Raw genomic sequence first — 27,629 nt, forward strand, 5'->3', positions numbered from 1 at the left:
TTTTTTTTTTTTTTTTTTTTTTGAGACGGAGTCTCGCTCTGTCGCCCAGGCTGGAGTGCAGTGGCCGGTTCTCGGCTCACTGCAAGCTCCGCCTCCCGGGTTTACGCCATTCTCCTGCCTCAGCCTCCGAGTAGCTGGGACTACAGGCGCCCGCCACCTCGCCCGGCTAGGTTTTTTTTTTTGTATTTTTTAGTAGAGACGTGGTTTCACGGTGTTAGCCAGGATGGTCTCGATCTCCTGACCTTGTGATCCGCCCATCTCGGCCTCCCAAAGTGCTGGGATTACAAGCTTGAGCCACCGCGCCCAGCCGTCTCTACTAAAAATACAAAAATTAGCTGGGCGTGGTGGCACATGCCTGTAGTCCCAGCTACTTGGGAGGCTGAGGCAGGAGAATTGCTTGAACCTGGGAGGCGGAGGTTGCAGTGAACTGAGATCATGCCACTGCACTGCAGCCTGGTGATAGAGTGAGACTCCGTCTCAAAAAAAAAAAAAAAAAATTAGCCGGACATTGTAGTGGGTGCCTGTAATTCCAGCTACTCAGGAGGCCAAAGCAGGAGGATCACTTGAACCCAGGAGGCAGAGGTTGCAGTGAGCCAAGATCGCACCACTACTTTCCAGCCTGGGTGACAAGAGTGAAATTCTATCTCAAAAATAATAAATAAATAAATACATAAAGTATATATCTCTGGCCCTACCCTCAGAAATTCTGATTTCCTTAGGCTTGGAGCAAGGCCTCAAATCTGTACAACTAGCTGAGATTAACAACTTTCTCAGTAACTGCTATCTCAGCTAAGTCTAATGCCAGCATTTAGAATTTCTACATTTTCTTTCTTTCTTTATTTATTTATTTTGAGATGGAGTCTCACTCTGTTGCCCAGGCTAGAGTGCAGTGGCGTGATCTCAGCTTACTGCAATCTCTGCTTCCCAGGTTCAAGCAATTTTCCTGCCTCAGCCTCCCAAGTAGCTGGGACTACAGGTGCACTCCACCACACCCAGCTAATTTTTTATTTTTAGTGGAGACAGGGTTTCACCATGTTGATCAGACTGGTCTCAAACTCCTGACCTTGTGATCTGCCCACCTCAGCCTCCCAAGGTGCTGGGAATACAGGTGTGAGCCACTGCTCCTGGTCCCATTTTTTTTTTTTTTTTAAAGACAGAATCTCACTCTGTCACCCAGACTGGAATTCAGTGGTGCAACCTCCACTTCCTGGGTTCAAGCAATTCTCTTGCCTCAGCCTCCTGAGTAGCTGGGATTACAGGAACCCACCATCACATCAAGCTAATTTTTTTTGTATTTTTAGTAGAGATGGGATTCCATCATGTTAGCCAAGCTGGTCTCAAACTCCTGACCTCAAGTGATCTGCCTGCCTCGGCCTCCCAAAGTGCTGGGATTACAGGTGTGAGCCACCACTCCCGGCCTAGAATTTCTACTTTGAAAAATGTTGCTTACAGAAACAAGTTCTAACTCCTTTTTGCATTCAAAAGCTTCTCATGAGCTGGCCCTTTTGCCTATCTTTCGGGTCTTGTTTTTTGACCTAAATCCATCATCATTTTGGCTTCTGAGGCTGGGCGCGGTGGCTCAAGCCTGTAATCCCAGCACTTTGGGAGGCCGAGACGGGCGGATCATGAGGTCAGGAGATCGAGACCATCCTGGCTAACACGGTGAAACCCCGTCTCTACTAAAAAATACAAAAACTAGCCGGGCGAGGTTGCAGGTGCCTGTAGTCGCAGCTACTCTGGAGGCTGAGGCAGGAGAATGGCATAAATCTGGGAGGCGGAGCTTGCAGTGAGCTGAGATCCGGCCACTGCACTCCAGCCCGGGCGACAGAGCGAGACTCCGCCTCAAAAAAAAAAAAAAAAAAGATACATTTTGGCTTCTGAGGAGTTGTAGTTCCCTCAGTGTAGCAGGCTGTTCACATCACCGTTGGTCATCCCCCTGCCTGGGAGGCTTCCCGAGCCCTAGCCACCTTGTGAGTTCTAAAGCCGCCTACCTGCCCTGTGGCAGAGAGTATCTCCCACCCCGTGCTGCTTCCTCTTTGTGGACACTTACCGTACTCTATTGTGTAATTTTTTATTAGTCTTTTGTTCCAGCCTCAAGGTCAAAGGACTATTTCAAATTTATCTGTGTGTACTTTATGATATGCGAATTATATCTCAATTAGCTGAATTTTTAAAAATGTATTCATGTCTCTTGTGCCTAGCACAAATCATAGTATGTTGTAGATAATCTGTACATATTTATTCAATTGAGGAATGACTGTCTTCTTTTACTCTTCTTTCAACTTACAGAAACCACTTGCTGAGCAGAATTTGGAGGATACCAGACAACAGCTCTTGGCAGCCAGAAACAGCCAGGCCAAGGCCATTAACGCCCTGGAGACTCGGGTACTGACCTTACTTCTGGTGTTTCCTAAGTTTGAGTGGTAACCTGGCTGAATGGCAAGATGATGTGACTGAGAATCTTCTTGGTCAGAGTTTTTTCACTGGAAGGGATTATTTTTGGATCTTACCTATACAGGGATGAGTTAGTCATTTTCTTCATCCTTGTCACATTACCATGATTGAGTTATATGTTTATACCCTTTTATCCCCATTGGCCTCCCTCCCATAGGATACCATTCCATTGTGGTTCATATAGATGCTTTTTTTGTTGGGTTGCCTTAAAATATGTAGCACTGGGTTTTTAATTTCTGTAAATGATGCAGCTATGGGTATGTTTTCTCTGTTAGTTTTAGCTGCCTCAACTTCTGTCTGTACCCACTTCATTGCACTTTGTAATATTACAATCTACATGGTAGACATCCAGATTGCTTCCTTCTTCCTGGCACCTCAGATCATGCATAAAACCTAAAGAGACTAAGTATTATAGGAGAAGATTGTTCCCAGCAAGTCTGCACCTGTCTCTCCTCCTCCAGCATGCATGAGGGTTCCTATATATGCCTTTCTGCCTTTTCCAGCATGGCATTTCCAAGCCTTTACAAGTTTTGTCAGTTTACTGAGTGTGGAGTGGTATTTCATTGCTTTAATTTGCATTGCTATGGTTATTAATGAGTTTGGCCTTCATGTGCCTGTTAATTCCTGGGGGTTTCTGCTTTTAGAATTGCCCATTCATATCCTTTCCTTGTTTTATTTGGGGGTTTCAGTCTTTTCTTATTTGGTTTGTAGGATTTCTTTTTTTTTTTTTTTTTTTTTTTAATTTTATTTTTTGAGACGGAGTCTCGCTCTGTCGCCCAGGCTGGAGTGCAATGGCCGGATCTCAGCTCACTGCAAGCTCCACCTCCCAGGTTCACGCCATTCTCCTGGCTCAGCCTCCCGAGTAGCTGGGACTACAGGCGCCCGCCACCTCACCCGGCTAGTTTTTTGTATTTTTTAGTAGAGACGGGGTTTCACCGTGTTAGCCAGGATGGTCTCGATCTCCTGACCTCGTGATCCACCCGTCTCGGCCTCCCAAAGTGCAGGGATTACAGGCTTGAGCCACTGCGCCCGGCCCTGGTTTGTAGGACTTCACTGTATATTCTTGTTCCTAATGCTTTGTCAGTTTCAGTCCTGAGTCATTCTGTTAACTTTGTCTTTGTATCCTTTTGAATAGACATTCTTAAGTTCGATGTAATCAGATTCATCACTTTTTTGCTGTGGAGTTTCAAGTTCCATTTAGGAAATCTATTCTTGCTCCTAAGTCACAGAGATCTACTGTTTTTTCCCTATTAACTGTATAATTTTTCCTTCAATCTAATAGATCTCTAATTCACATACAAACTGTCTTTCTGTATGGTCTTAGGTAGGGATCTAAATATGGAGAAATTCTGCATATTTCTCAAAATCATTTACTAAACAGTCTGTCCTTTCTGAATTGATTTCTCTTGGCAACTATCACGTATTGCTTCCATCTGCACATAGTTTGTCTCTGCATTCTCTGTCCATTGGTCTGATTGTCTGCTCTTGTGTAAACACTACAATGTTTTTATTACTATAGTGATATCTGTACTATATCTCAACACCCAATAAGACAAATTCTCTTTGTTTTTTTTGTTTTTGAAGGTTGACTTTATTTGTGGGCCTTTAAAGTTTTTGGGTTTCTAAAAAATTCAACTTGAATTTTTATTGGGATTCCATTAAACATATAGGCTAATTGGGAAGGATGGTCCATTTTATAATATTAATTATTCCTTCCAATAATGTAAATTCCACTTATTCAGATTATTTTCTGTGTGTTTTATTAAATTTTTACATTTTTCTCAATAGATGTCTTATTTTCTTGCCTAACTTGTTAATTCCTAGAAACTTTAGAGTTTGTGTTGATACTGTGATGGTATTTTTTTTTTTTTTTTCTTTTGAGACAGAGTTTTGCTCTTGTTGCCCAGGCTGGAGTACAATGGCACAATCTTGGCTCACTGTAGCCTTCACCTCCTGGGTTCCAGTGATTCTCCTGCCTCAGCCTCCCAAGTAGCTGGGATTACAGGCGCCCACCATCACACCCAGGAGTTTGGGTATTTTTTTTGTATTTTTAGTATTTTTTTTTGTATTTTTAGTAGAGACAAGGTTTCATCATGTTGGGCAGGCTGGTCTCAAACTCCTGACCTCAGATGATCCACCTGCCTCAGCCTTCCAAAGTGCTGCGATTATAGGCATGAGCCAGTGCACCCAGCCTGTGATGGTATCTTATTTTTAATCTTTTTTTTTTTTTTCCTGAGAGTCTCGCTGTGTCGCCCAGGCTAGAGTGCAATGGCACTGTCTTGGCTCACTGCAGCCTCTGCCTCCTGGGTTCCAGCAGTTCTCCTGCCTCAGCCTCCCAAGTAGCTGGGATTACAAGCACATGCCACCACACTAAGCTAATTTTTATATATTTAGTAGAGACAGGGTTTCACCATGTTGACGAGGCTGGTCTTGAACTCCTGACGCCAGGTGATTTGCCTGCCTTGGCCTCCCAAAGTGCTAGGATTATAGGTGTGAGCCACTGTGCCTGGCCCTTATTTTTTTAGTTTTTATTTTGTTATTTTTTGGAGACACAGTTTCACTCTATCCCCCAGGCTAGAGTGCAATATTGCGATCTCGGCTCACTACAACCTCTGCTTCCCAGATTCAAGCAATTCTCCTGCCTCAGCCTCCCAAGTAGCTGGGATTACAGGCACATGTCACCACGCCAGACTAAATTTTGTATTTTTAATAGAGATGGGGTTTCACCATATTGGCGAGGCTGGTCTCGAACTCCTGACCTCAGCCTCGGCCTCCTGAATTACAGGCACGAGCCACCATGCCCAAACTTTATTTTTAATCATATTTATAATTGGTTATTTCTGATTATTCTCGTGAACTGCCATTTTTTAAAGTTGATCTTGGATATCATACCCCGGCTGAACTTCATTACTACTGTGTGATTTTTTTGTTGTTTTTCTTAGGTAGACAATCATATTATCTATGAAAAATGACCACTTTATCTTACTCCTTCCAGTCTTCCCACCTCTTATTCCATTTTCTGTTCATAGAGCATTGAAGAACCTCCAGACTGAGTGAAGCAATAATAGGACTAGTGGGAATCTTTGTTTTGTTCCCAGTCTTAAAGGAAATATGCCTGAAGTTTTGTTATGTGGTATACCATTTGCAGGTTTTTGGTAGGTATTTATTTATTTATTTATGTGAGGCAGAATCTCACTCTCATCCAGGCTAGAGTGCAATGGCGTGATCTCAGCTCACTGCAACCTCTGCCTCCCGGGTTCAAACGATTCTCCTGCCTTACCCACCAAGTAGCTGGGTTAACAGGTGCCTGCCTCCACGCCTGTCTAATTTTTAAATTTTTAGTGGAGATGGGGCTTCACTATGTTGGCCAGGCTGTTCTCAAACTCCTGACCTCAAGTGATCCACCCACCTCAGCCTCCCAAAGTACTGGGATTACAGCACCATTTGTTTGTTTGTTTATTTATTTATTTATTTGTTTATTTATTTATTTATTTATTTTTTATTTTTTTGAGATGGAGTTTCGCTCTGTCACCCAAGCTGGAGTGTAGTGTCCTGATCTCAGCCTACTGCAACCCCTGCCTCCCAGGCTGAAGTGATTCTCCCGCCTCAGCCTCCTGAAGAGCTGGAATTACGGTGTGCACCACCATACCCAGCTCATTTTTTTGTATTTTTTTAAATTTAATTTAATTTTATTTTATTCATGTTTGTTTGTTTGAGACAGAGTCTGGCTGTGTAGTCCAGTCTGGAGTGCAGTGGCGCAACCTTTGCTCACTGCTATCTCTGCCTCCCAGGTCCTGGTTCAAGCAATTCTCCTGCCTCAACCTCCTGAGTAGCTGGGATCAGAGGCATGTGCCACTATGCCCAGCTAATTTTTGTATTTTTAGTAGAGACAAGGTTTCACCACGTTAGCTAGGCTGGTCTTGAACTCCTGACCTCGTGATCCACCTGCCTCAGCCTCCCAAAGTGGTGTGATTATAGGCGTGAGCCACCATGCCCAGCCTTTTTTGTATTTTTACTAGAGACGGGGTTTCACCATGTTGACCAGGCTGTTCTCAAACTCCTGACCTCAAGTGATCTGCCCACCTCGGCCTCCCAAAGTGCTAGGATTACAGATGTGAGTAACCGTGCTGGCCAGTTTGTTTAATTTCTTGAATTGGATATTTATCTCATTTTTAAAATCTTTCTTATTTCCTGATAAATACATTTTAAACTATATTTTTCTGAAAAGACTGTTTTGTTTTATTATAATTTCAGTTCTATTTCTGAATATCCTTTTTGATCAGTGTACATTGTTGTACAACCATCACCACCATCCATCTCTAAAACTTTTTTATCTTCCCAAACAGAAACTCTATACTTATTAAACAGTAACTCCCCAATTCCTCCAACCCCAGTCTGGGAACCACCATTCTATTTTCTGTCTCTTTGAGTTTGGAGACTCCAGATACCTCATATCAATGGAATCATACAATGTTTGTCCTTTTCTGTCTGGCTTATTTGACTTAGTATAATGTCTTCAGTGTTCATCTATGTTGTAGCATATGTCAGAATTTCATTCCTTTTTTTTTTTAATATAGAATTTTTTTTTTTTTTTTAAGAATTTTTTTTGAGATGGAGTCTTGCTCTGTCACCAGGCTGGAGTGCAGTGGTGCGATCTCGGCTCACTGCAACCTCCGCCTCCTAGGTTCAAGCGATTCCCCTACCTCAGCCTCCCGAGTAGCTGAGACTACAGGCGCTTGCCACTACGCCCGGCTGATTTTTTGCATTTTAGTAGAGATGGGGTTTCACCATGTTGACCAGGATGGTCTTGATCTCCTGACCTTGTGATTCGCCCACCTTGGCCTCCCAAAGTGCCAGGATTACAGGTGTGAGCCACCGTGCCTGGCCTATTCCTTTTTAAGATTGAATAATGCTCCATTATATGTATAGACCACATTTTGTTTCTCCATTCATTCATTGATGAACACTTGAGTTCCATTTGTCTTTTTTTCCCCTTTTTGTGGAGAACCGGTTCTCCCTATGTTACCCAGGCAGGTCTCCAATTCCTGGGCTCAAGCTATGCCTTTGTTCCATAAGTGCTTGGCTTGCAGGCATGAGCCCTCACTCTGTAAGCCCAGCTCTTAGGGAGGCAAAGGCATAGCCTTTTTCTGTTTGTTTGTTTGTTTGTTTTGAGACAGAATCTCACTCTGTCACCCAGGCTAGAGTGCAGTGGTACGATCTTGGCTCACTGCAACCCCCACCCCACAGGTTTAAGCAATTTTTGTTCCTCAGCTTTCCAAGTAGCTGGGACTACACATATAAACTAACATACCTTGTATTTTTAGTAGAGATGGGGTTTTGCCATGTTGGCCAGGCTGGTCTCGAACTCCTGGCCTCAAGTGATCCACCCGTCTCGACCTTCCAAAGTGCTGGGATTACAGGCATGAGCCACCACACCCAACCCACACCCAGCTTTTCATGGATATTTGAGTTGTTTCTATCTTTTGGCTATTGTGAATAATGCTACCATGAACGTTCCTGTACAAGGTTTTTGTGTGGACTTAATGTTTTCATTTCTCTTCAGTATATACCTAGGAATAAAATTTCAGGATGATATGGTAACTTTTTGTTTAATCTCTTGAAGATCTGAATCTGTCTTGAACTTGGCTGCTAAACTGAGACTCAGATATTTTCTGATCTCAGGAGTGTAAAACAACGTCTTAGTCTTGGCGCTACCACCAATAAAATGTGCGGTCATGAGCTAGTAACAATCCTGTTCTTCTCCATGGACTAGTAGCCCCTTTCTCATGAGATTGTTTTGGTTAAATCTAACATGTGAATGTATGTAAGGAGACTAGGCCTTAAAAACATCCTCTCCTTGTGTGTCTACCTCTCCTTCACCAAGCTGCATGCAGCCTTCCTTGTGCTTATGTTTAATAATAAAGCTCCCCAAGGCCAGACCTTATTCAGTAAGTAAGAAGGCCTTCTAAGAGAAATTCACAGATACAACTTGAATCTGGTAAAAATGCCATCTTGGAGAGCCAAGTGCAACTCAGTACTAGACAGTGAGTCCTTGAGGTCCAGTCTACATCTGTCCCACTCACTGCACTGGCCTCATACCCAGTTGCAGTTCCTGGTATGGAGTTAGCCTTGCTCCATATTTGTAGAATGAGTAAATCCTGAATTTGTATTGTGAATAGTAATCCCACTTCAGGGAATCTGTCCTAAGGAAGTGATTGAAACCAGGTAAAAAAATACTGTGTGTCCTGACCAACATGGTGAAACCCCATCTCTATTAAAAATACAAAAATTAGCAACTGGGCGCGGTGGCTCATGCCTGTAATCCCAGCACTTTGGGAGGCCGAGGCAGGCGGATCACGAGGTCAGGAGATTGAGACCATCCTGACTAATATGGTGAAACCCCATCTCTACTAAAAAAATACAAAAAATTAGCCAGGCGTGTTGGCACATGCCTGTAGTCCCAGCTACTCGGGAGGCTGAGGCAGGAGAATTGATTGAACCCAGGAGGTGGAGGTAACAGTGAGCTGAGATTGTGCCACTGCACACCAACCTGGGCAACAGAGTGAGACTCCATCTCAAAAAAAAAAAAATTAGTTGGGCGTGGTGGCGCACACCTATAATCCCAGCTACCGGGTAGCTGAGGCAGGAGAATCGCTTGAGCCCAGCAGGCGGAGGTTGCAGTGAGCTGAGATCATGCCACTGCACTCCAGCCTGATGACAGAGTGACACTCCGTCTCAAAAAAAAAAAAAAAAAGGCCAGGCCGGGCACGGTGGCTCACGCCTGTAATCCCAGCCCTTTGGGAGGCCGAGGCAGGTGGATCACGAGGTCAGGAGATTGAGACCATCCTGGCTAGCACAGTGAAACCCTGTCTCTACTAAAAATACAAAATATTAGCCGGGTGTGGTGGCAGGAGCCTGTAGTCCCACCTACACGGGAGGCTGAGGCGTAGGAATGGCGTGAACCCGGGAGGCGGAGCTTACAGTGAGCCGAGATCATGCCACTGCACTCCAGCCTGGGTGAGAGTGAGACTCTGTCTCAAAAAAACAAAAGCAGAAATACTGTGTGAAGATGTTCATTGCTGCATTCTGTTAGATGGGAAAAACAGAAAGCCTAAGTAGCCAGCACAGTAGGCAAATGGGTCAGTAAATTACAGAACACTCTTGAGGAGATGAGGTCTAAAGATTACATGGAGACAGAAGGACATTTAAGAGTAGGGAAAAGATACAAAGTTTTACATTGTCCGGTTAAAACTATATAAAGTTATAAACAAAAGTCATTAAAAGAGAGTTTAAGGCCGGGCGCGGTGGCTCAACCCTGTAATCCCAGCACTTTGGGAGGCCGAGACGGGCGGATCACGAGGTCAGGAGATCGAGACCATCCTGGCTAACACGGTGAAACCCCATCTCTACTAAAAAAATACAAAAAACTAGCCGGGCGAGGTGGCGGGCGCCTGTAGTCCCAGCTACTCGGGAGGCTGAGGCAGGAGAATGGCGTAAACCCGGGAGGCAGAGCTTGCAGTGAGCTGAGATCCGGCCACTGCACTCCAGCCTGGGCGACAGAGCAAGACTCCGTCTCAAAAAAAAAAAAAAAGAGAGTTTAAGAAAATACATTAATACATTAGAATGCTAGTGTTTTATAATGGTAGACTTATGGGTTTTTTCTCAGGTTACATTTTTCTATAATGTACCTGTTTTATTTAAATCACTTTGCATTTTAAAGCTGTTTGTTACCACTCTTCAGCTTCTTGTGAACAGAAAGAATGCTTCTGCTTCCCTCTCAGGTAAGAGAACTGGAGCAGACCTTGCAGGCCTCTGAGGAGCAGCTCCAGCAGAGCCAGGGCGTCGTGGCTGCCCAGGAAGCTCAGATACAGGAGCTCGTAAGTGCTTATTGGAGCTGCTGCATTCCAGGCTCTCTTAATACTTTCTCTCCAGGCCTTTGCAGATGCCCCAAACTCCTTCCCAACTTCGGCAATGGTACCTGGACCTGTGCATAGATGCAGTTCTTGTGCTGGATGTGAGCAGGCCAGCAGCAGGGGGTGGAGGGAGTCAGGACCTACTGGTGGGCCTGAGTTACCTGGGAGATGGACCAGCGGCTCCTTTCCACCTTACATCCCACCTTCCGGTCCAGCCTGGTCCTGGGGCTGTCAGAGGTGTCAGCTCCACTAGGAGTCAAGCCTCAACTTGCAATCAGGGGTAGGGAGAACACGCCCAGACTCTGGGGAGAGGATGGCAAGGGCTTGGCCTGTCATCACAGGCCAGGTGTGGTGTGCAGTTAGAAGATAGGGAAATCAAACCAGCCAGCGTGTATTTCATATTTGCCATGTCCCAGGCACTGTGCTCAGTGCTCTGCACGTGTTTTCATTTAGTCCTTGCAGGAGACCTGAGAATTATGCACTGTCATCCTCATCCTGTAGACGAGGCAAGCTCAGAAAGATTGGCTCAGTAGCCCACAGGCTTGCAGCCAGTAAATGGCAGAACCCACATCTTTCTTGTGTCAAAGCCCTGTTCTTCATTGCTGTATTATACTGCCCCCCTAGTATAATTTCTCTCCAGGGAAAGCCGCAGCCACTGAGGCAACACTGAGTAGTGTGAAGGAGGCCTGTGTCTAAGGACTGGCTGGTGCCCAGAGCTGTCCCTACACACCTTGAGGATGGAGTGATGACATCAAGACTCCATCTTCCAGACAGGCCAGGGTCCAGGAGCAACAGGCAGAGCCTGCAGGGGGGACCTCAGCAACGCCAGCAGGGAGGGAGTCAGGAGAGAGTTGTTTCTGTTGGATACCCATCTTTTCACCGAGGGCCAGACTACAATCCCCCACTGGAAACCATTGTCACCCTGACTGACCATCCTCTGGTCTCCCCGAAGGTTGCCGCCAACCAGGAGAGCAGCCATGTGCAGCAGCAGGCCGTTGCTCTGGAGCAGCAGTTCTTGGAGCGCACCCAGGCACTAGAAGCCCAGATCGTGGCCCTGGAGAGAGCGCGGGCAGCTGACCAGACCACTGCAGAGCAAGGGATGGTGAGTGAAGAGCTGAGAGAGGGTGGGCCCAGGAGCACCAGGATCCCACACAGCGAAGTCAGCCACGTGCTTGACAGCGCAGCACCGCCTCTGCCCTAGGAAACCACTTTAAAGGGCAGTTTTTTTTTTCTTTGAGACAGGGTCTCACTCTTGTCACCCAGGCCGGAGTACAGTGGCATGATCACAGCTGACTGCAGCCTTGACCTCTCAGACTCAAGTGATCCTGCCACCTCAGCCTCCCGAGTAGCTGGGACTACAGGCGTGCACCGCCCCAGCCAGCTAATTTTTTTATTTTTTGGAGAGACAAGGTCTCACTATGTTGCCCAGGCTGGTCTTGAACGTCTAGGCCCAAGGGATCTGCCCACCTCAGCCTCCCACACTGCTGGAATTATAGGCATGAGCCACTGCACCCAGCCGAGAGCAGTTCTTATCTTTCCAGAGGCACCTGCTCATGAGACTGGATGTAAAAAGGCTGCTTTTTACAAAACTCAAAACAGATAGGTTTTATTTTTCCTTGGGCCCACAGAGACTTCCTACTTTCTGACCAGTCCCCTCTGCTTCTTCCCATTGCTTTAAAAATGTATATTGTTCCTCCCTATGCCTTCTTCCTGGTCCATGCTCCCTGTGCCCAGGGAAATATGGTAGTGAAGACTTTTCTTTTATATATGTTCTTCTAAATTGGCAGCGACAACTGGAGCAAGAAAATGCAGCCCTTAAAGAAAGCAGTAATGAATATGAACGTTCTTTACAGAATCACCAATTTGAACTAAAGAAGCTGAAGGTATTTATTTAATTGAATCAGAGTCTCATAAAAGTGTTCATATTTTCTACATGTGTATTTAGAGTGCCCCACTTCTCATACTTACAGTACAGGATGAGTAGAATTAGCATTTGTTCAATAGTTCTGTTAGGCATCGGCCAGAAATTGCCACTTCATTAAATTCTCTTAGGGATCCAGGACAGTAGGAAGAATTGTGTTCATTTTGCAATTAGTGTCATTGAGGTTCTGAGGGTAAACCATTTGTGCAAGTTGCATAGTTGATCAGAGGTGGTGCTGGTCTGACTTCACCCTACCACGGAGGCCAGACCTTCCTCTGTGGCATCAAAAACTGCTTGAAAGTCATGCTGTCAAAACACTGCTCTTGCTGATATTTCCAGGGAGATCTTAAAACCAGGCCTTAAAAGATGATAAGAACCTTTGTTTTGCTTGTTTATGTCAGGGACCATGTACAGAAATGAAGAAACAATCTGCTGGATTATTACACTTTCTCTTCTGCAAATTTGGAGCTTTAATCAGATGATGCCTCTTTCATTCCCTAATCATAACTGGATAAAAAGGAGGAAAGATTCAGTCACTTTCTTATATGCCCCCAGACTCTCCTGGCCCCTTTCAAAGCATCTTGGATGATGGGACATTGTAGTACTTGCCCGGCTTGGTCATGACTCAAAGATTTTATGGATCCTTTGGCAGCGATCTTCTCCTGGAGCGTCTGTAGCTGAATGCCTGCACCTAGTAAGCTCCCAGTAATCAGATCTGATGAGTGACATAGGTGCTAATGCAAGGCCGGGCGCGGTGGCTCAAGCCTGTAATCCCAGCACTTTGGGAGGCCGAGACGGGCGGATCACGAGGTCAGGAGATCGAGACCATCCTGGCTAACACGGTGAAACCCCGTCTCTACTAAAAGAATACAAAAATCTAGCCGGGCGAGGTGGCGGGCGCCTATAGTCCCAGCTACTCGGGAGGCTGAGGCAGGAGAATGGCGTGAACCCGGGAGGCGGAGCTTGCAGTGAGCTGAGATCTGGCCACTGCACTCCAGCCTGGGTGACAGAGCGAGACTCCATCTCAAAAAAAAAAAAAAAAAAAAACAAATAGGTGCTAATGCAGTAGCATTGCATCATGTGGAGCATGGACTTTGGAGTCAGATTTTTTTTTCATGCATTCCTTCAATAAACATTTGAGTATCTGTAAGGGCCAGGCATCACTGTAAGTGCTGGGATGTATTAAATAGCAATGAGCCAGTGTGGTGGCTCACGCCTGTATTCCTAGCGTTTTGAGAGGCCAAGGTGGGTGGATCACCTGAGGTCAGAAGTTTGAGACCAGCCTGGCTAACATGGTGAAATCCCATCTCTACTAAAAATTCAACAGTTAGCCAGTGTGGTGGTGTGTGCCTGTAATCCCAATTGGGAGGCTGAGGCAGGAGAATCACTTGAACCTGGGAGGTGGAGGCTGCAGGGAGCGAAGATCATGCCACTGCACTCCAGCCTGGGTGACAGAGCAAGACTCCATCCCAAAAAGTAAATAAATAAAATAAATAGCAATGGAAAAAAACAGGTGAAGTTCCTTTCTTGTGGAGTTTGTAACTAGAGATGGTAACCAAGTTACAAATAATGATAAATGCTATGAAGAAAATAGAACAGGGCAAGGACAGCCAGTGGGGAGGTCGGGGAGGAGAGGGCTCTTTTCCGTATGGAATTAGGGAAGGCCTTGATGCTGGCAGAAGGGCCTGCAATGTGAATATTTGAGGAAGAATATTCTAGACAGAAGAAATAACAAATATAAAAGCTCTGAGGCAGGAAAAAGCCTGGTCTGTTCAAAGAATAGCACAGAGGCCAGTGTGGCTGCAGCTACTGGCCAAGGGAGAGCATGGCTGGTGGTGAGGGGGAACACAGGCATTAGAAAGAATCATGGGAAGCCCTGGCAGGGTTTTTTTTTTTTTTTTTGAGACAGGGTCTTTCTTTGTTGCCCAGGCTGGAGTACAGTGGTGCGGTGACAGCTCACTGCAGCCTCAGCTTCCTAGGCTCAAGCAATCCTCCCACCTCAGCTTCATGAATAACTAGGACTACAGGTGTGCAAAATTTATTAATCTTTCTTTTGTAGCGATAGGGTCTCGCTATGTTAACCAGGCTGATTTTAAACTCCTGTGCTCAAGCGATCCACTCTCCTTGGCCTCCCAAAGTGCTGGGATTACAGGCATGAGCCACCGCTCCTGGCCAGCCATGGCGGGTCTTAAGCAGATAAGTGATGTGAGAAGTTTTGTTTTAAAAGGATTTCTCTGGCTGCCTGTGAAGAATGTTTGGTAAGGGAGGCATGAGCAGAAGCAGGAAGACTGTTTAGGAGACTTTTTAGGAATCTAGGCCAGAAGTGACTAACACATTAGTGGTGGACTTGGGAAGAAGTATTCAGACCAGGATTTATTTTTAGAGATGGAGCTGTTTTGTTTGCTTTTTGTTTTTTGTATATGAGATGGAGTCTCACTTTGTTGCCCAGGCCGATGTGTAGTGGAACTATCTCAGCCTACTGTTACCGCAACCTCCTGGGTTCAAGCAATTCTCATGCTCCACCTCCCAAGTAGCTGGGACTACAGGCACATGCCACCATGCCTGGCTAATTTTTGTATTTTTGGTAGAGACAGGGTTTCACCATATTGGCCAGGCTGGTCTCGAACTCCTGACCTCAAGTGATCCACCTGCCTTGGCCTCCCAAAGTGCTGGGATTACAGGTGTGAGCCACCATGCCCTGCCTGAGATGGAGCTTTTAGGACTTAGGAATGGGAGAAAAATAGGAATTGTAGATGATACCTAGATTTGGTTTGTATAACTCGGTTTCTCCACTTCAGCGCTATTGACGTTTGAGGCCGGATGGTTCTCTGTTGTAGAGGTTCTTTGTTGTAGAGGTTCTCTGTTGTGGAGGGTCTCTGTTGTGGGTGGTTCTCTGTTGTGGAGGGTCTCTGTTGTGGAGGGTTCTCTGTTGTGGAGGGTGTCTGTTGTGGGTGGGTCTCTGTTGTGGAACTTCTTTGTTGTATGTGCTGCCAATATGCATGATAGGCTGCTTAGGAGCATCTACCCACTAGATGTCAGTAGCAGCCCCACTTAGGACAACCACAGTGTCTCCAGACATTGCTAAATGTCTCATGGGGGCAAAAGCACTGCTGACAGAGAACTAGTGGGGTAACTGAACGAACAGCGTATATACCATTCACTGAGATGGGGGTCTGGGGAGATATGTCAAGAGTGGATTCCATTTTGGGCATGTTGAGCTTCAGAGGCCTACCCAACAGGCAGTCTGTAGGCTGACAAGTCTGGAAATCAGAGCAGATTCTGAGTAGATATATAAGTTAGGAAGCCTGTGTGCCTATAGTCCCAGCTGCTTGGGAGCCCAGGAGGCGGAGGTTGCAGTGAGCCAAGATCACACCACTGCACTCCAGCCTGAATGACAGAGCCAGAACCTATTTCAAACACACACACCCTTGCACACACACACACAAAAAACTTTAGGAAACGATCGATCAGCATAGCTCATAGGCAAAATTACAGCCAAATGGCTGTCAGTGAGTGCAGATAGAGAAGAGGGTCGAAAACGAATGCCAAGGCCACACCCACAGGCAGAGGCTCAGAACAAAAGGAGGGGCCAACAGAGAAGACACCAAAGGAGCCGCAGATAGGGTAGCAGTAAAAGCAGGTGCATGTGGGGCTCTGGAAGTACAGGGCAGAAAGCATTACAAGAAGGACTGAGTAGTGAACTCTCATATGCTGCCAACTGGTCAAGAAAGGAGACAAAGAGCTGACCGTTAGATTTGGCAAGACTGAGTTTGTCAGCAACGCTGGGAAAAATAGTCACTGTAGAGTCGTAGGGGGATATGGTTGACGAGAGCAGGTTAAAATGAGACTCGAGAGATGCTTCCACTTGCAGTAAAGGCAGACTAGGTAATTCAGACCAGCTCACCTGAGGACTCCCAGACAAACTGGCCAAAATAAGAGAACACCTGCTTGTAGGAGCCTGCAAGACAGTGAGGAATGAATGGCCCATCCCGCCCAGGGACAGGAATCCAGCGTGCAAAGCAGCTTTTGCCCTGGTGGTATCTGCTGATCCTGAAGAGGCTGGAAGTTTATCTAAATTTTTCATAGTTTCTCAGAGTTAGGGGAATAGAAATTGGAGTTTAATTTTTATTAAAGCTTGGATCCAGCCTGGGCGAACCTGGAAGCTTTGGTTAGGCACACCACAGGACTACACGCTAGGAGTAAAGTTGAACGGGAAGTAACCAGCACCCCATCCGCACCCTGCCCTCAGCTTTGATTGCACTAACTGAAGGACATGGGTGGCCCAGGAAAAACCCGTGAGCTAATTTTGGATTAAAATGATCCCAGGTTATTAGTGCTCCTGGGTGACTAGAAAAAACAAAATCAAAGATAAGCAAACAAAAATACAAAACAACACGAACAAAAGAAACAGACTCACAAGGGCTCAGATATTATATGCTTACTATGTTTAAGGAGATAAAAGACAAAATTAAAAATTTCAGCAAGATGTGAAATAGTTCTATTATTTTATTATAGTTATAATAAAAGACAGCAGTTTTAAAAAAGGAATCAAATAGAATTTTAGACCTGAAAAATAGAATAACTGAAATTAATAAAATAAATTACAAAAGGACATGAAGAAGCTTTTTGGTGGATGGGTATTTTTACTATTTTTATTAGGGTGATGGTTTCATCACAGTTCATCAAGGCATACACCTGTAGTCCCAGCTACTCATGAGACTGGGGCAGGAGGATCTCTTGAGCCTAGAAGGTCGAGGTTGCAGTGAGCTATCATCACAAACTGGACTGCAGCCTGGGCGATAGAGCAAGAACCCATTTCCAAAAACATAAAAATTTAAATGTAAACATATAGAAAACTCCTATATGTTTACATTTAAGAAATACACTTCTTTTTTTTTTTTTTTTTTTTTTGAGATGGAATTTCTCTTTTGTTGCCCAGGCTGGAGTGCAATGGCACGATCTCAGCTCACTGCAACCTCTGCGTCTTGGGTTCAAGCGATTCTCCTGCCTCAGCCTCCCAAGTAGCTAAGATCACAGGCATGCACCACCACACCAGGCTAATTTTGTATTTTTAGTAGAGATGGGGTTTCTCCATGTTGGTCAGGCTGGTCTCAAACTCCCAACCTCAGGTGATCTGCCCACTTTGGCCTCCCAAAGTGCTGGGAATACAGGCGTGAGCCACCATGCCCAGCCTGAAAAAGACTTTCAAATAACCCATAGGTCAAAGAAAAAAAATCACGATGGAAATTCTGAAATATTTTGAAATAAAGCTGGGCACAGTGGTTCACGCAGCCAAGATTGTGCCATTGCACTCCAGCCTGGATGTGACAAGAGCTAAACTCCGTCTCAAAAAAATAATAATATATTGAAATAAATGATTTTGTAAATAGTATGGATCAAAATTGGTTGAGTATAACTAAAGCAGTGCATGGAAGGAAATTTCAGTCTCAATATCATCTCTTAGGAAGAAAGCCTGAAAATTGAGCCACGTATGCATCTCAAAAAGTCAGAAAAAGGCATAAATCAAACTCAAGGAAGAAACAACAAATACAAGCACACAAATTAATGAAATGGAAAATAAAATGGGCTGGGCGCAGTGACTCAGCCCTGTAATCCCAGCACTTTGGGAGGCCAAAGCAGGTGGATCACCTGAGGTCAGGAATTCAAGACTAGCCTGACCAACATGGTGAAACCCCATCTCTACTAAAAATACAAAAATTAGCTGGGCATAGTGATGCATGCCTGTAATCCCAGCTACCTGGGAGGCTGAGGCAGGAGAATCGCTTGAACCCGGGAGTCAGAGGTTGCAGTGAGCCGAGATTGCACCATTGCACTCCAGCCTGGGCAACAAAAGCAAAACTCTGTCTCAGGAAGGAAAGGAGGAAGGGAAGATGGGAAGAAGGGAAGGAGAGAGGCAGGCCGGGCACGGTGGCTCATGCCTGTAATCCCAGCACTTTCGGAGGCCAAGGTAGATCACCTAAGGTCAGGAGTTTGAGAGCAGCCTGACCAACATGGTGAAACCCGTCTTTACTAAAAATACAAAAATTAGCCGGGCATGGTGGCACATGCCTGTAGTCCCAGCTACTCGGGAGGGTGAGGCAGGAGAATTGCTTGAACCTGGGAGGCAGAGGTTGCAGTCAACTGAGATTGCACCACTGCATTGCAGCCTGGGCAACAAAAGAGAAGCTCCATCTCAAAAAAACAAAAAGAATGGGACCCTGTCATAATAGCGAGGACTGCTGAAGCCTCAAGTGGATTATTTGAAGGTGAATAAAATTGCTAAGCTCTGGGTGAGACGAATCAAGGCCATATTTAGTTTAACAGTCTATTTGTTCCATCAGCTACTGAGAAGGGTGTGCTCAATCTTCCACTACGATGATAGATTTGTCTCTTTCTTCCTTTAGTTCTGTCTGTCTTCGCTTCATGTATTTTGAAGTGCTGCTATTAGGTGCACATATATTTAGAATTGTTTTTAACCATGCTCTTCAAAGCAGCCATTCCCTAAGCCCATCCTGGAGAATCATCCCCAGGTGCAGAGGCAGCTGTGCGTGGGTGGCCTGGTGGCTCCGCAGGCCCTGCTTTATGCCACAGTGAACCTAAGCAGGCACCGTCAACCCCGCCTCCCACAGTGCTGGATCTTATGTGGCTCTGAGGCACTAGCACAGACTTTGGAGCCACAGAGACTCTGTTCTGTCCTGTCAGTCTAGCCCCTCACTAGCTGATGCTTGAATCCATTTTCCTGCAGCCTTGACCTCCCGGACACAAGCAATCCTCTTACCTCAGCCTCCTGAGTAGCTGGCACTACATGCATGTGCCACCATGCTTGGCTAATTTTTCTTATTGTTTATAGAGACAGGTCCTCGCTGTGTTGCCCAGGATGGTCTTGAACTCCTGGGTTCAAGTGATCCTCCCACCTCAGCCTCCTGAAGTGGGGGGATTGTTGGTGTAAGCCACCATACCCAGTCATTGTTTCTTACTCTTCCCGTAACCAATTGTTCCAGTCCCCCACTCCATTCACGTGGCCTGCAAGTCTGACTTCTTGTTCTTGGCTACTGTCCTTAGACCAGCTCTTCAGGATAGGCCTGTAGCCTTGGTGTGGGTCCTGGCGGGGGTGCTTTTGGGGCAATCGATCCTCAGTGGTGTGCCATTTCCAGAGAAGTTGGTGGGTTGCCTGCCAGGACAGCTCTGAGAGGGATACTGAAGGCATGGCAGGGAGGGGCCAGGCTGGGAGCCTGGGGAAGTGGGGAGCATGTTGGTCTGGCTCTGCAAAGCCGTGCCCTGTCTGCCGGGCTTCTTGCGTGGCATACAGCTAAAAAACTGTGAACTAAGTGTTGGGGCTCGGTGGTTTTCTGCATTGTAGGAAGAATGGAGCCAAAGAGAAATTATGAGTGTCGCGATGGCTCAAGCACTGGAGGAGGTGCGGAAGCAAAGGGAAGAGTTCCAGCAACAGGTGGGCCCTGTTTCACGCTGAGGGGCGATGTCCCCTGCAGTTGCACGAGCAGCAGGCCCATCCTGCCGTGGGACTGTCGGAGAGGCCCTGTCTCTCCAGGGTATGGGTAGTAGACACAGGGCTCAGGGAATGCAGTCAGCTGCATGGGCCCCCGTGCTCTCTGGGAAGCTGGTAGACAAATGTTATAAAGAAACCCTCACCCCATAGGATGCCCTTTTCTGATTTTTCAACTGTTATTACCTGGGAAATGGTCTATGCTCAGGGGCCTACTGGGCTCTGATTCTGTGAGGTGGCCCATCATTGCCCACCTGCCCCAGAGGCCATGGAAGGTTGTGTTGAGTTTTTGCAGGAAGTAAAGGAAAGCCTCCCTTGAAGGTAGACTTCACATCTGACCCCAGGGCTTCTAGTTAAGTGGCTTTAGGTCTTTGGTAAGTCCTTAACAAATCTGAGTCTCCTCTGATGAGGACTCTAGTCCTTCTACTTACACCTCCGGGAAACTATTCTATAATGAGGTAACATATATCAAATGCGTGTCTAGTGTTGGGGATGTTGCAGGCACTCAGGAAATGGAAGTTACGACAGCTTGTTGGGCTGGGCAGAATGGCCATGTCTCTGGTTGACCCACTGTTGGCCAGGGGGCAGTGGTAGGCAACTGCCCCTGTGCAGGGCCCCTGCCAAGGAGAATGGATTTGTGCACGGTCATAGGAGCAGAGCTTAGCTGGGGGTTTGCTCCAGGTTGTGGACTTCAGGGAGGGATTCATGGTGGACCCTGGAGAGCGGGAAAGTAGAGATTTCTGTGGGAAGATGGGTTCACTGCTCGCAACCTTCCCTCTTGTCAATTTTTCTCTCCAAGGCAGCTAACCTGACAGCCATAATAGACGAGAAGGAACAGAATCTGCGGGAAAAAACCGAAGTGCTTCTCCAGAAAGAGCAGGAGATTCTCCAGCTGGAGCAAGGTGAGGAGTCTGTCCCTGGCTGAGCCTTCTCTCCTTTTCAGGCCCAGCATCCTGCCTTGTGACGGCCTTGCCACCAAGCAGCATGGAGTCACTGGGCTCACAGTGCCCCCTTCCTTCCTCCACAACCTAGGTCACAACTCTGCCCTGCTGCAGATGCACCAGCTGCAGGCCGAGCTGGAGGCCCTGAGGACCCTGAAGGCAGAGGAGGCTGCAGCAGTCACGGAGGATCTGCTGAGGCTGCGGGGCCCATTGCAGGCTGAAGCGCTCTCAGTCAGCGAGTTGCACGTAAGTTGCAGCCGCGCCTGCATGGGCGCTACAGCAAGATGCAGGGCAGGTGCTGAGAGTGCCCCCGAGGAGGCAGCAGTGGGGATGCATGGTGGACAGGACACTCCCCTGCATGGAGGGTCCTTTCTTTAAAGTAGGGCACTCAGCCAGGCACGGTGGCTCACACCTGTAATCCCAGCACTTTGGGAGGCCGAGGCGGGCGGATCATGAAGTCAGGAGATCGAGACCATCCTGGCGAACACGGTGAAACCCCGTCTCTACTAAAAATACAAAAAATTAGCCAGGCATGGTGACAGGTACCTGTAGTCCCAGCTGATCAGGAGGCTGAGGCAGGAGAACTGACGTGAACCCGGGAGGCAGAGCTTGGTGGAGCCAAGATCGCGCCACTGCACTCCAGCCTCGGCGACAGAGCGAGACTCCATCTCAATAAATAAGTAAATAAATAAAGTGGGGCACTCATATGGCTAGGAGGCCGTGAGTCCTGAAGAGCCCATCACAGATGGCCCTTGTCAGTAGGCAGGGGAGAGCAAGTCCTTCATCCCAGCAAAGACTTGTGTGATTGGTTGTGGGCATTGGGCTTTGGATCTTCTCCAGGAACTTACTTCCTGGCCAGTTGCCTATTAGATCACAACAGCCCACACCTAAAGGATGAGTCTAGCTCCCCTTCCCTGTACACCTGTGGCTCAACTTCACCTTACCTTTCCTGGCTCTCAACTTGCTGCTACCACCTTGTAGGTGACCTCGAGGGCCATGCAGGACCCTGTGTTCCAGCTTCCAACTGCAGGAAGAACACCAAATGGTGAGGTTGGGGCCATGGATCTCGCGCAGCTACAGAAGGAGAAACAGGACTTGCAGCAGCAACTTCTGGAGAAAAATAAGGTGAGGATACCCTTTGCATGGCTGTTTCTGTCTCCACCAGGTCCCCGCCCTCGGGCCTAAAATGACCCAGTCCATCCTCGGAGGTTTTTACGGTACCCCCTGCACCTCCTGGGAACCATGACCCCTCTCACCCAAAGGCCTTCCTCCTGATCTTCCGTTCCTCCTGCACTGTCCTCCTCCACACCCTCCCCAGTCCTCTTCTCCCCACCCCCTGGAGAACTAGCCAAGTATTAGGCTTGGGCAGCTGCAAGCCTGCGTGTTCCCTGCCAGCTCGGCTGTCCCCAGCCAGGCCATAGCGACAGTCCTCTTTCCTCTGTACTTCCTTTCTACAGCTGTGGAAGGACAGCACTGATAGCTGCCTTTAAGGGTTTGTTTGGGTGGGAGGAGGGGGGGTATGAAATGAAGGTGTTTGTTAACCGTCCTATAAACTTTATAAACTCTCTGATATTTGGTAGAGGCTCAATAAATGTCATGGTCCCCACCCCTCACCCTCCAGCCTTTTCACCTATATAAATGCAGGATCTCATTTAATCCTGGTTCTTACAAGTGTCCTGTGAAGCTTAGTATGCCAGCCGGCTGTTGCTCTGGCCTGAAATTCTGCCCCCAAATTGTGTGTGGGTGTGTTTAGATCTTTTACAAGGGGGAAAGTGTTCATTATGCTAATATAAAATACAGAATCTTTGCACAGTGGCAGTATCGTAGCCAGTGAGGTCTATCCGAGGCGTGATTTTTGCTAATTGAAAAAAAAATACAGACAGAAAAGTGTACAAAACAGATGTGTGTCTCAATGAATTAACAGAAAGCAAACCCATATAACCACCCTGATGCGAATCAGGACATTGCCAGCATCCCAGAAGCCCAGCCCCCTGGGCCCCTCACAGCCCTGTCAGTCACTCCAGCCCAGCCCTTCTGGCAATGACTGCCTTGCTTTTTCCCCTAGTGTCACCTCAGCTTGCATTGCTCAACCCCACAGTTTCGTTGTGCCTGTTTGTAAATGTCCCATGTGCCCTTAGGACCTCTGTCTCTGAAGCCTCTGACCTTACCAGCTGTGCTGCCTTCCTGCCTCCTTACTCAGCGTTGGGTCTGTGTCTGTCTCGGGACCACTGCCTTCCCGACACCTCTGGTTCTCTGGCCTTTCTCCCTTTCCTCAGACTGTCCTAGCCAAGCTCTAGTTAAACTTGGGCTAAACTCAACTCTTCCCTGCTTCCTGCCTGCAGCCATGGAGCCAGACCTGGCTGGAAAGTGCCATCACCTGGGCATTCAGGTCCCCTCGAAGCTCAGGACCATGGTCCTGCGGACAACCCAGTGTTCCCCGCAACCCCGCTTCATCCGTGGGCCTTCACGCCCCTCTGCTCCCAACCCCAACTTCATGTCTACCTTCTCTCCTCTCTTCACCTCAACCCTGCCTCACCCACCCTGGCACTCCCGCCTCCTGCTTCTCTGAGAAGGGATGTGCCACAGCCCCTCCTCTACCCTGTTCCCTCACCTCCCCAAGCACTACGCCAGCCGCCTCCCCCTTCTTGCCTAGGTCATTTTTTCTTGGAGTCGTCCCATCCACTGAGAAGTGCGCTGTCATGCAGGCGCCTTATGAAGGCCCTTGGTTGACACTCCTTTGCCCTGTTGCTGAGGCTCTGCTCACCTCCCGTGCTGACAAGTTGAAACTTTCTATATCTGCCATCTCCATTCCCACTCCTCATCTCTCAACCTTTCCCCTACCACGCCACAGAAAAACACTCTTGTCAAGCTCATCAATAACATCTGCATTGCTAAATCCAGAAGGCAGTTCCTACTTTTCCCTCTGGCCTGTTGGCAGCCTTGGACAGGCGCCTCTTCCTCCTCCCAAAGCTCCCATCCATGGCCTGCTCCTTCTCCGTCTCCTCTGATGGGCCAGTCTCCTTCCCACTGCCACCGCCGTGCGCGGGGGCAGCCCTCACAGCTCTTCTCTGCACTGTGCGCCCTCCTCTGCGATCTCACCCATGCCCTCTGCAGCTGGTTCCCCTCCCTGCCTCCTGCCCAGATGGCTCCATGGACGCTAGCCTCACAAACCCGTCTCCACATGAGCTCTAAGGTGTCTGAAACTCAAAACATCTGAAAACACACTTCGGCTTCACTGTGCTCCCTGGCTGCCATGGCCACCTTTCCCATCTCAGTAGATGGCAAAAGCCTTGGAGTTGTCCTATCTGCCTTGGTTCTTTCTCCACCGGCATCCAGGCTGTTAACAGATTCCTTCAGCACCCCCTTTGCACATTTCCCAGAATCCACCACTTCACATCGCTGCCACCTGCTTCAGGTTACCATTGTCTCTTCTCTGGAAGATGCTGTCAGACTTCTAACTGGTTTCCCTGGCACTCTTCTCTTAGCCCTCTGATGACTTCCTATCTCTTGATGAAAGCCTGAGTCCTTGCAGAAGCTGGCAAAGCCCTGTGTGGGCCCCTCATTACCCCTGCCAGCTGAGCCCCTCCTGTCCTCATCACTCCCTCTCAGCCACAGGGGCCTCACCTCCCATCAAGTACCCTCTGACCTCAGGGCCTTGGCACTTGCTGAGCCTTCCATCTGGAAGTGCCTTCCCCTAGTCACCCTCACTATCTTTATGCCATCCCGACCAGCCTCACCACCAGAACCCCACCCCTTACCATGCTGCCTCTTCGTGCCTCTTCATACTCCCAATACGCTGCAGATTTGATTGTTGATTCCTTTTTTTTTTTTTTTTTTTTTTTTGAGACAGTCTCCCTCTGTCACCCAGACTGGAGTGCAATGGCGTGATCTTAGCTCACTGCGACCTCTGCCTCCTCGGTTCAAGTGATTCTCTTGCCTCAGCCTCCAGAGTAGCTGTGATTACAGGTGCCCACCATCACGCCTGGCTAATTGTGTGTGTGTGTGTTTGAGATGGAGTCTCTCTCTGTCGCCAGGCTGGAGTGCAGTGGTGCAATCTCAGCTCACTGCAACCTCTGCCTCCCGAGTTCAAACCATTCTCCTCCTGCCTCAGCCTCCCAAGTAGATGGGACTACAGGCGCATGCTACCACACCCAGCTAATTTTTGTATTTTTAGTAGAGATGGGGTTTCACCATGTTGGCCAGGATGGTCTCGATCTCTTGACCTCGTGATCCACCCACGTTGGCCTCCCAAAGTGCTGGGATTACAGGTGTGAGCCACTGCACCTGGCCTGTTTATTGATTCTTTTCTTTTCCCCTCAAGGGTGAACTTTTGTCTTTTTTGTTGCCGTTTCTCCAGCCCCTAGAACAGCGTAGGGACTCAGTAATTATTAGATGAATTACCGAGTGAGAGAACCCAGGAAACCAAATAACATAAGATAAAGTAGCGAATGTACTTTTGGGACAGTGTCCAACCTCATGGTCAGCCAAGAGAATAGAAATCGAAGCCACAAGGTACCATTTTACAAAATTGGGTGTGTTGGAGGTCACTTAAAATGCCTCACAGGGGAGGAGTTAGAAACACTTTTGTGGTCCTCTGACTCAGTCATTCCATTTCCAAGAGAAACACTGGGAATTCCTCGCTTGGGGAAACAAAGCTTATCCCAGCTTTGTTTTAAAGTGGAAGCCCGGGCCGGGCGCAGTGGCTCACTCCTGTAATACCAGCACTTTGGGAGGCTGAGGCGGGCGGATCATGAGGTCAGGAGATCGAGACCAGCCTGGCTAACACAGTGAAACCCCGTCTCTACTAAAAAGACAAAAATAATTAGCCGGGCATGGAGCGGGTGCCTGTAGTCCCAGCTACTTGGGAAGCTGAGGCAGGAGAATGGCATGAACCCAGGAGGCGGAGCTTGCAGTGAACCGAGATAGCACCACTGCACTCCAGCCTGGGCAACAGAGCGAGACTCCGTCTCAATCAATCAATCAATAAACAAGGTGGAAGCCCAGCCACACAGTAAGACAGGGGCATCCCCGGGAGTTCCTGTCACACTAGACGTTACAATTAGGAAAGCTGGAGGAGGCAGTGGTGACTCTGATACATGAAAAAATGTATTTACAATTCCAGCCACGCTGTGCAAGAATGGGGATGTGGACTGGGGGTACATGGAAGAACGCATTTAGATATATTACCATTGGGAGACTTCGAATAAATTTTTATTTAAAACCAGGCGCGGTGGGTCATGCCTGTAATTTCACCACTTTGGGAGGCCGAAGCAGGCAGATCGCATGAGGCCAGGAGTTCGAGACCAGCTTGGCCAACATGGTGAAATCCCGTCTCTAAAAAAATGACAAAAATTAGCTGGGCATCGTGGCACACGCCTGGAATCCCAGCTACTCAGGAGGCTGAGGTGGGAGAATTGCTTGAACCCAGGAGGCAGAGGTTGCAGAGAGCCGAGATTGTGCCACCGCACTCCGGCCTCAGGGACAGAGTAAGACTCCGTCTCAAAAAAAAAAAAAAAAAAAAAAAAAGTTCTTATATTATGAAGATTTTAGTTGAGAAAATAAGTCTCAGCATGTCTAGTGAATAATGGAATGTGTATGGAATGTGTAATAAATATAAGGCTTATAATACTAATTAAACACCAAAGAAAATTAGCCAGGCGTGGTGGTGTACAGCTGTAGTCCCAGGTACTCGGGAGGTTGAAATGGGAGAATTGCTTGAGCCCAGCAGTTCAAAGACTGAATCCAGCCTGGGCAACATAGTGACATGCTGTCTCTTAAAGAAAGAAAATGAAAAGAAGGCCAGGTGTGGTGGCTCACGCCTGTAATCCCAGCACTTTGGGAGGCCGAGGTGGGTGGATCACCCAAGGTCAGGAGTTAGCGACCAGCCTGGCCAACATGGTGAAATCCTGTCTCTACTAAAAATACAAAAATTAGCTGGGTGTGGGGGCGGGCACCTGTAATCCCAGCTACTCAGGAGGCTGAGGCAAGAGAATCGCTTGAACCCAGAAGGCAGAGGTTGCAGTGAGCCGAGATTATGCCACTGCACTCCAACCTAGGCAACAGAGCAAGACTCCGTCCCAAAACAATAAATAAAATTAGCTGTATGTGGTGGCACACACCTGTAATCCCAGCTACTTGGGAGGCTGAGGCAGGAGAATCATTTGAACCCAGGAGGCAGAGGTTGCAGTGAGCCGAGATTGCACCATCGCACTCCAACCTGGGCAACAAGAGTGAAACTCCATCTCAAAAAAAAAAGAAGAAAAAACAAGTTAGTCGGGATGGTGGTGTGCACCTATAATCTCAGCTACTTGAGAGGCTGAGGCAGGAGAATCACCTGAACCCGGGAGATTGAGGTTGCAGTGAGCTGAGATCGCGCCATTGTACTCCAGCCTGGGTGACAGCGAGAATCCATCTCAAAAAAAAAAAAAAAAAAGAAAAGAAATTATTTTCCAAATTATTTATCTAAAACCAAATGTTGATGAGTTGTGCAGAAAAACCATGATCTTGTTAGGGTATTCAAAACAAGCATTGCAGATTATTAGTGTATTTCAAGAGAGTAGTAGTGATGAGAACCGTAAGTCTTCACCTAAGTATCCTACTTGGGGATCACAGCATAAAAATCGAATTTTGATGGCAAAATCTATGGTCCAGAGCCTTTTCCAGCTGGGCTGTGTGTGGAGAACCAAGCCCCTGGGAAGGGATGGGCAGCACTGGGGCACTCATGTCCACACAGAGGGACTGTGGCCTCTGGGACGTGGAGACTCCAGTGTGTGAAAGCAGTGGCCCAAGAGGGATGACAGCCCAGCAGTCGTAGGCACAAGCACGCGACAGCTGAGCACCAGCCTCTCAGGATGACTTCTCAGGGCAGAGGCTCCTCACAGGTGTACCGGGGATCC

General features: G+C 47.6%; 1 protein-coding gene and 1 pseudogene across 4 annotated transcripts in view; both read left to right on the top strand.

Annotated features, from left to right (window-relative positions):
• Positions 1-27,629, top strand: part of GOLGA1 (golgin A1) — a 60,066-nt gene that overhangs the window by 28,811 nt on the left and 3,626 nt on the right. For all 4 annotated transcript variants that reach the window (XM_023217156.1, XM_023217160.1, XM_023217158.2 and 1 more), the window contains 8 exons: positions 2,290-2,385; positions 10,236-10,331; positions 11,320-11,469; positions 12,155-12,250; positions 19,649-19,738; positions 20,592-20,694; positions 20,825-20,979; positions 21,715-21,858. In XM_023217156.1, the coding sequence (XP_023072924.1) occupies positions 2,290-2,385; positions 10,236-10,331; positions 11,320-11,469; positions 12,155-12,250; positions 19,649-19,738; positions 20,592-20,694; positions 20,825-20,979; positions 21,715-21,858 (930 nt within the window). The remainder of the gene's footprint in view (positions 1-2,289; positions 2,386-10,235; positions 10,332-11,319; positions 11,470-12,154; positions 12,251-19,648; positions 19,739-20,591; positions 20,695-20,824; positions 20,980-21,714; positions 21,859-27,629) is intronic.
• Positions 22,535-22,618, top strand: LOC111545992 (annotated as a pseudogene).

This window comes from Piliocolobus tephrosceles, chromosome 14 (genome assembly GCF_002776525.5).
Source record: "Piliocolobus tephrosceles isolate RC106 chromosome 14, ASM277652v3, whole genome shotgun sequence".
Lineage (NCBI taxonomy): Eukaryota > Metazoa > Chordata > Mammalia > Primates > Cercopithecidae > Piliocolobus > Piliocolobus tephrosceles.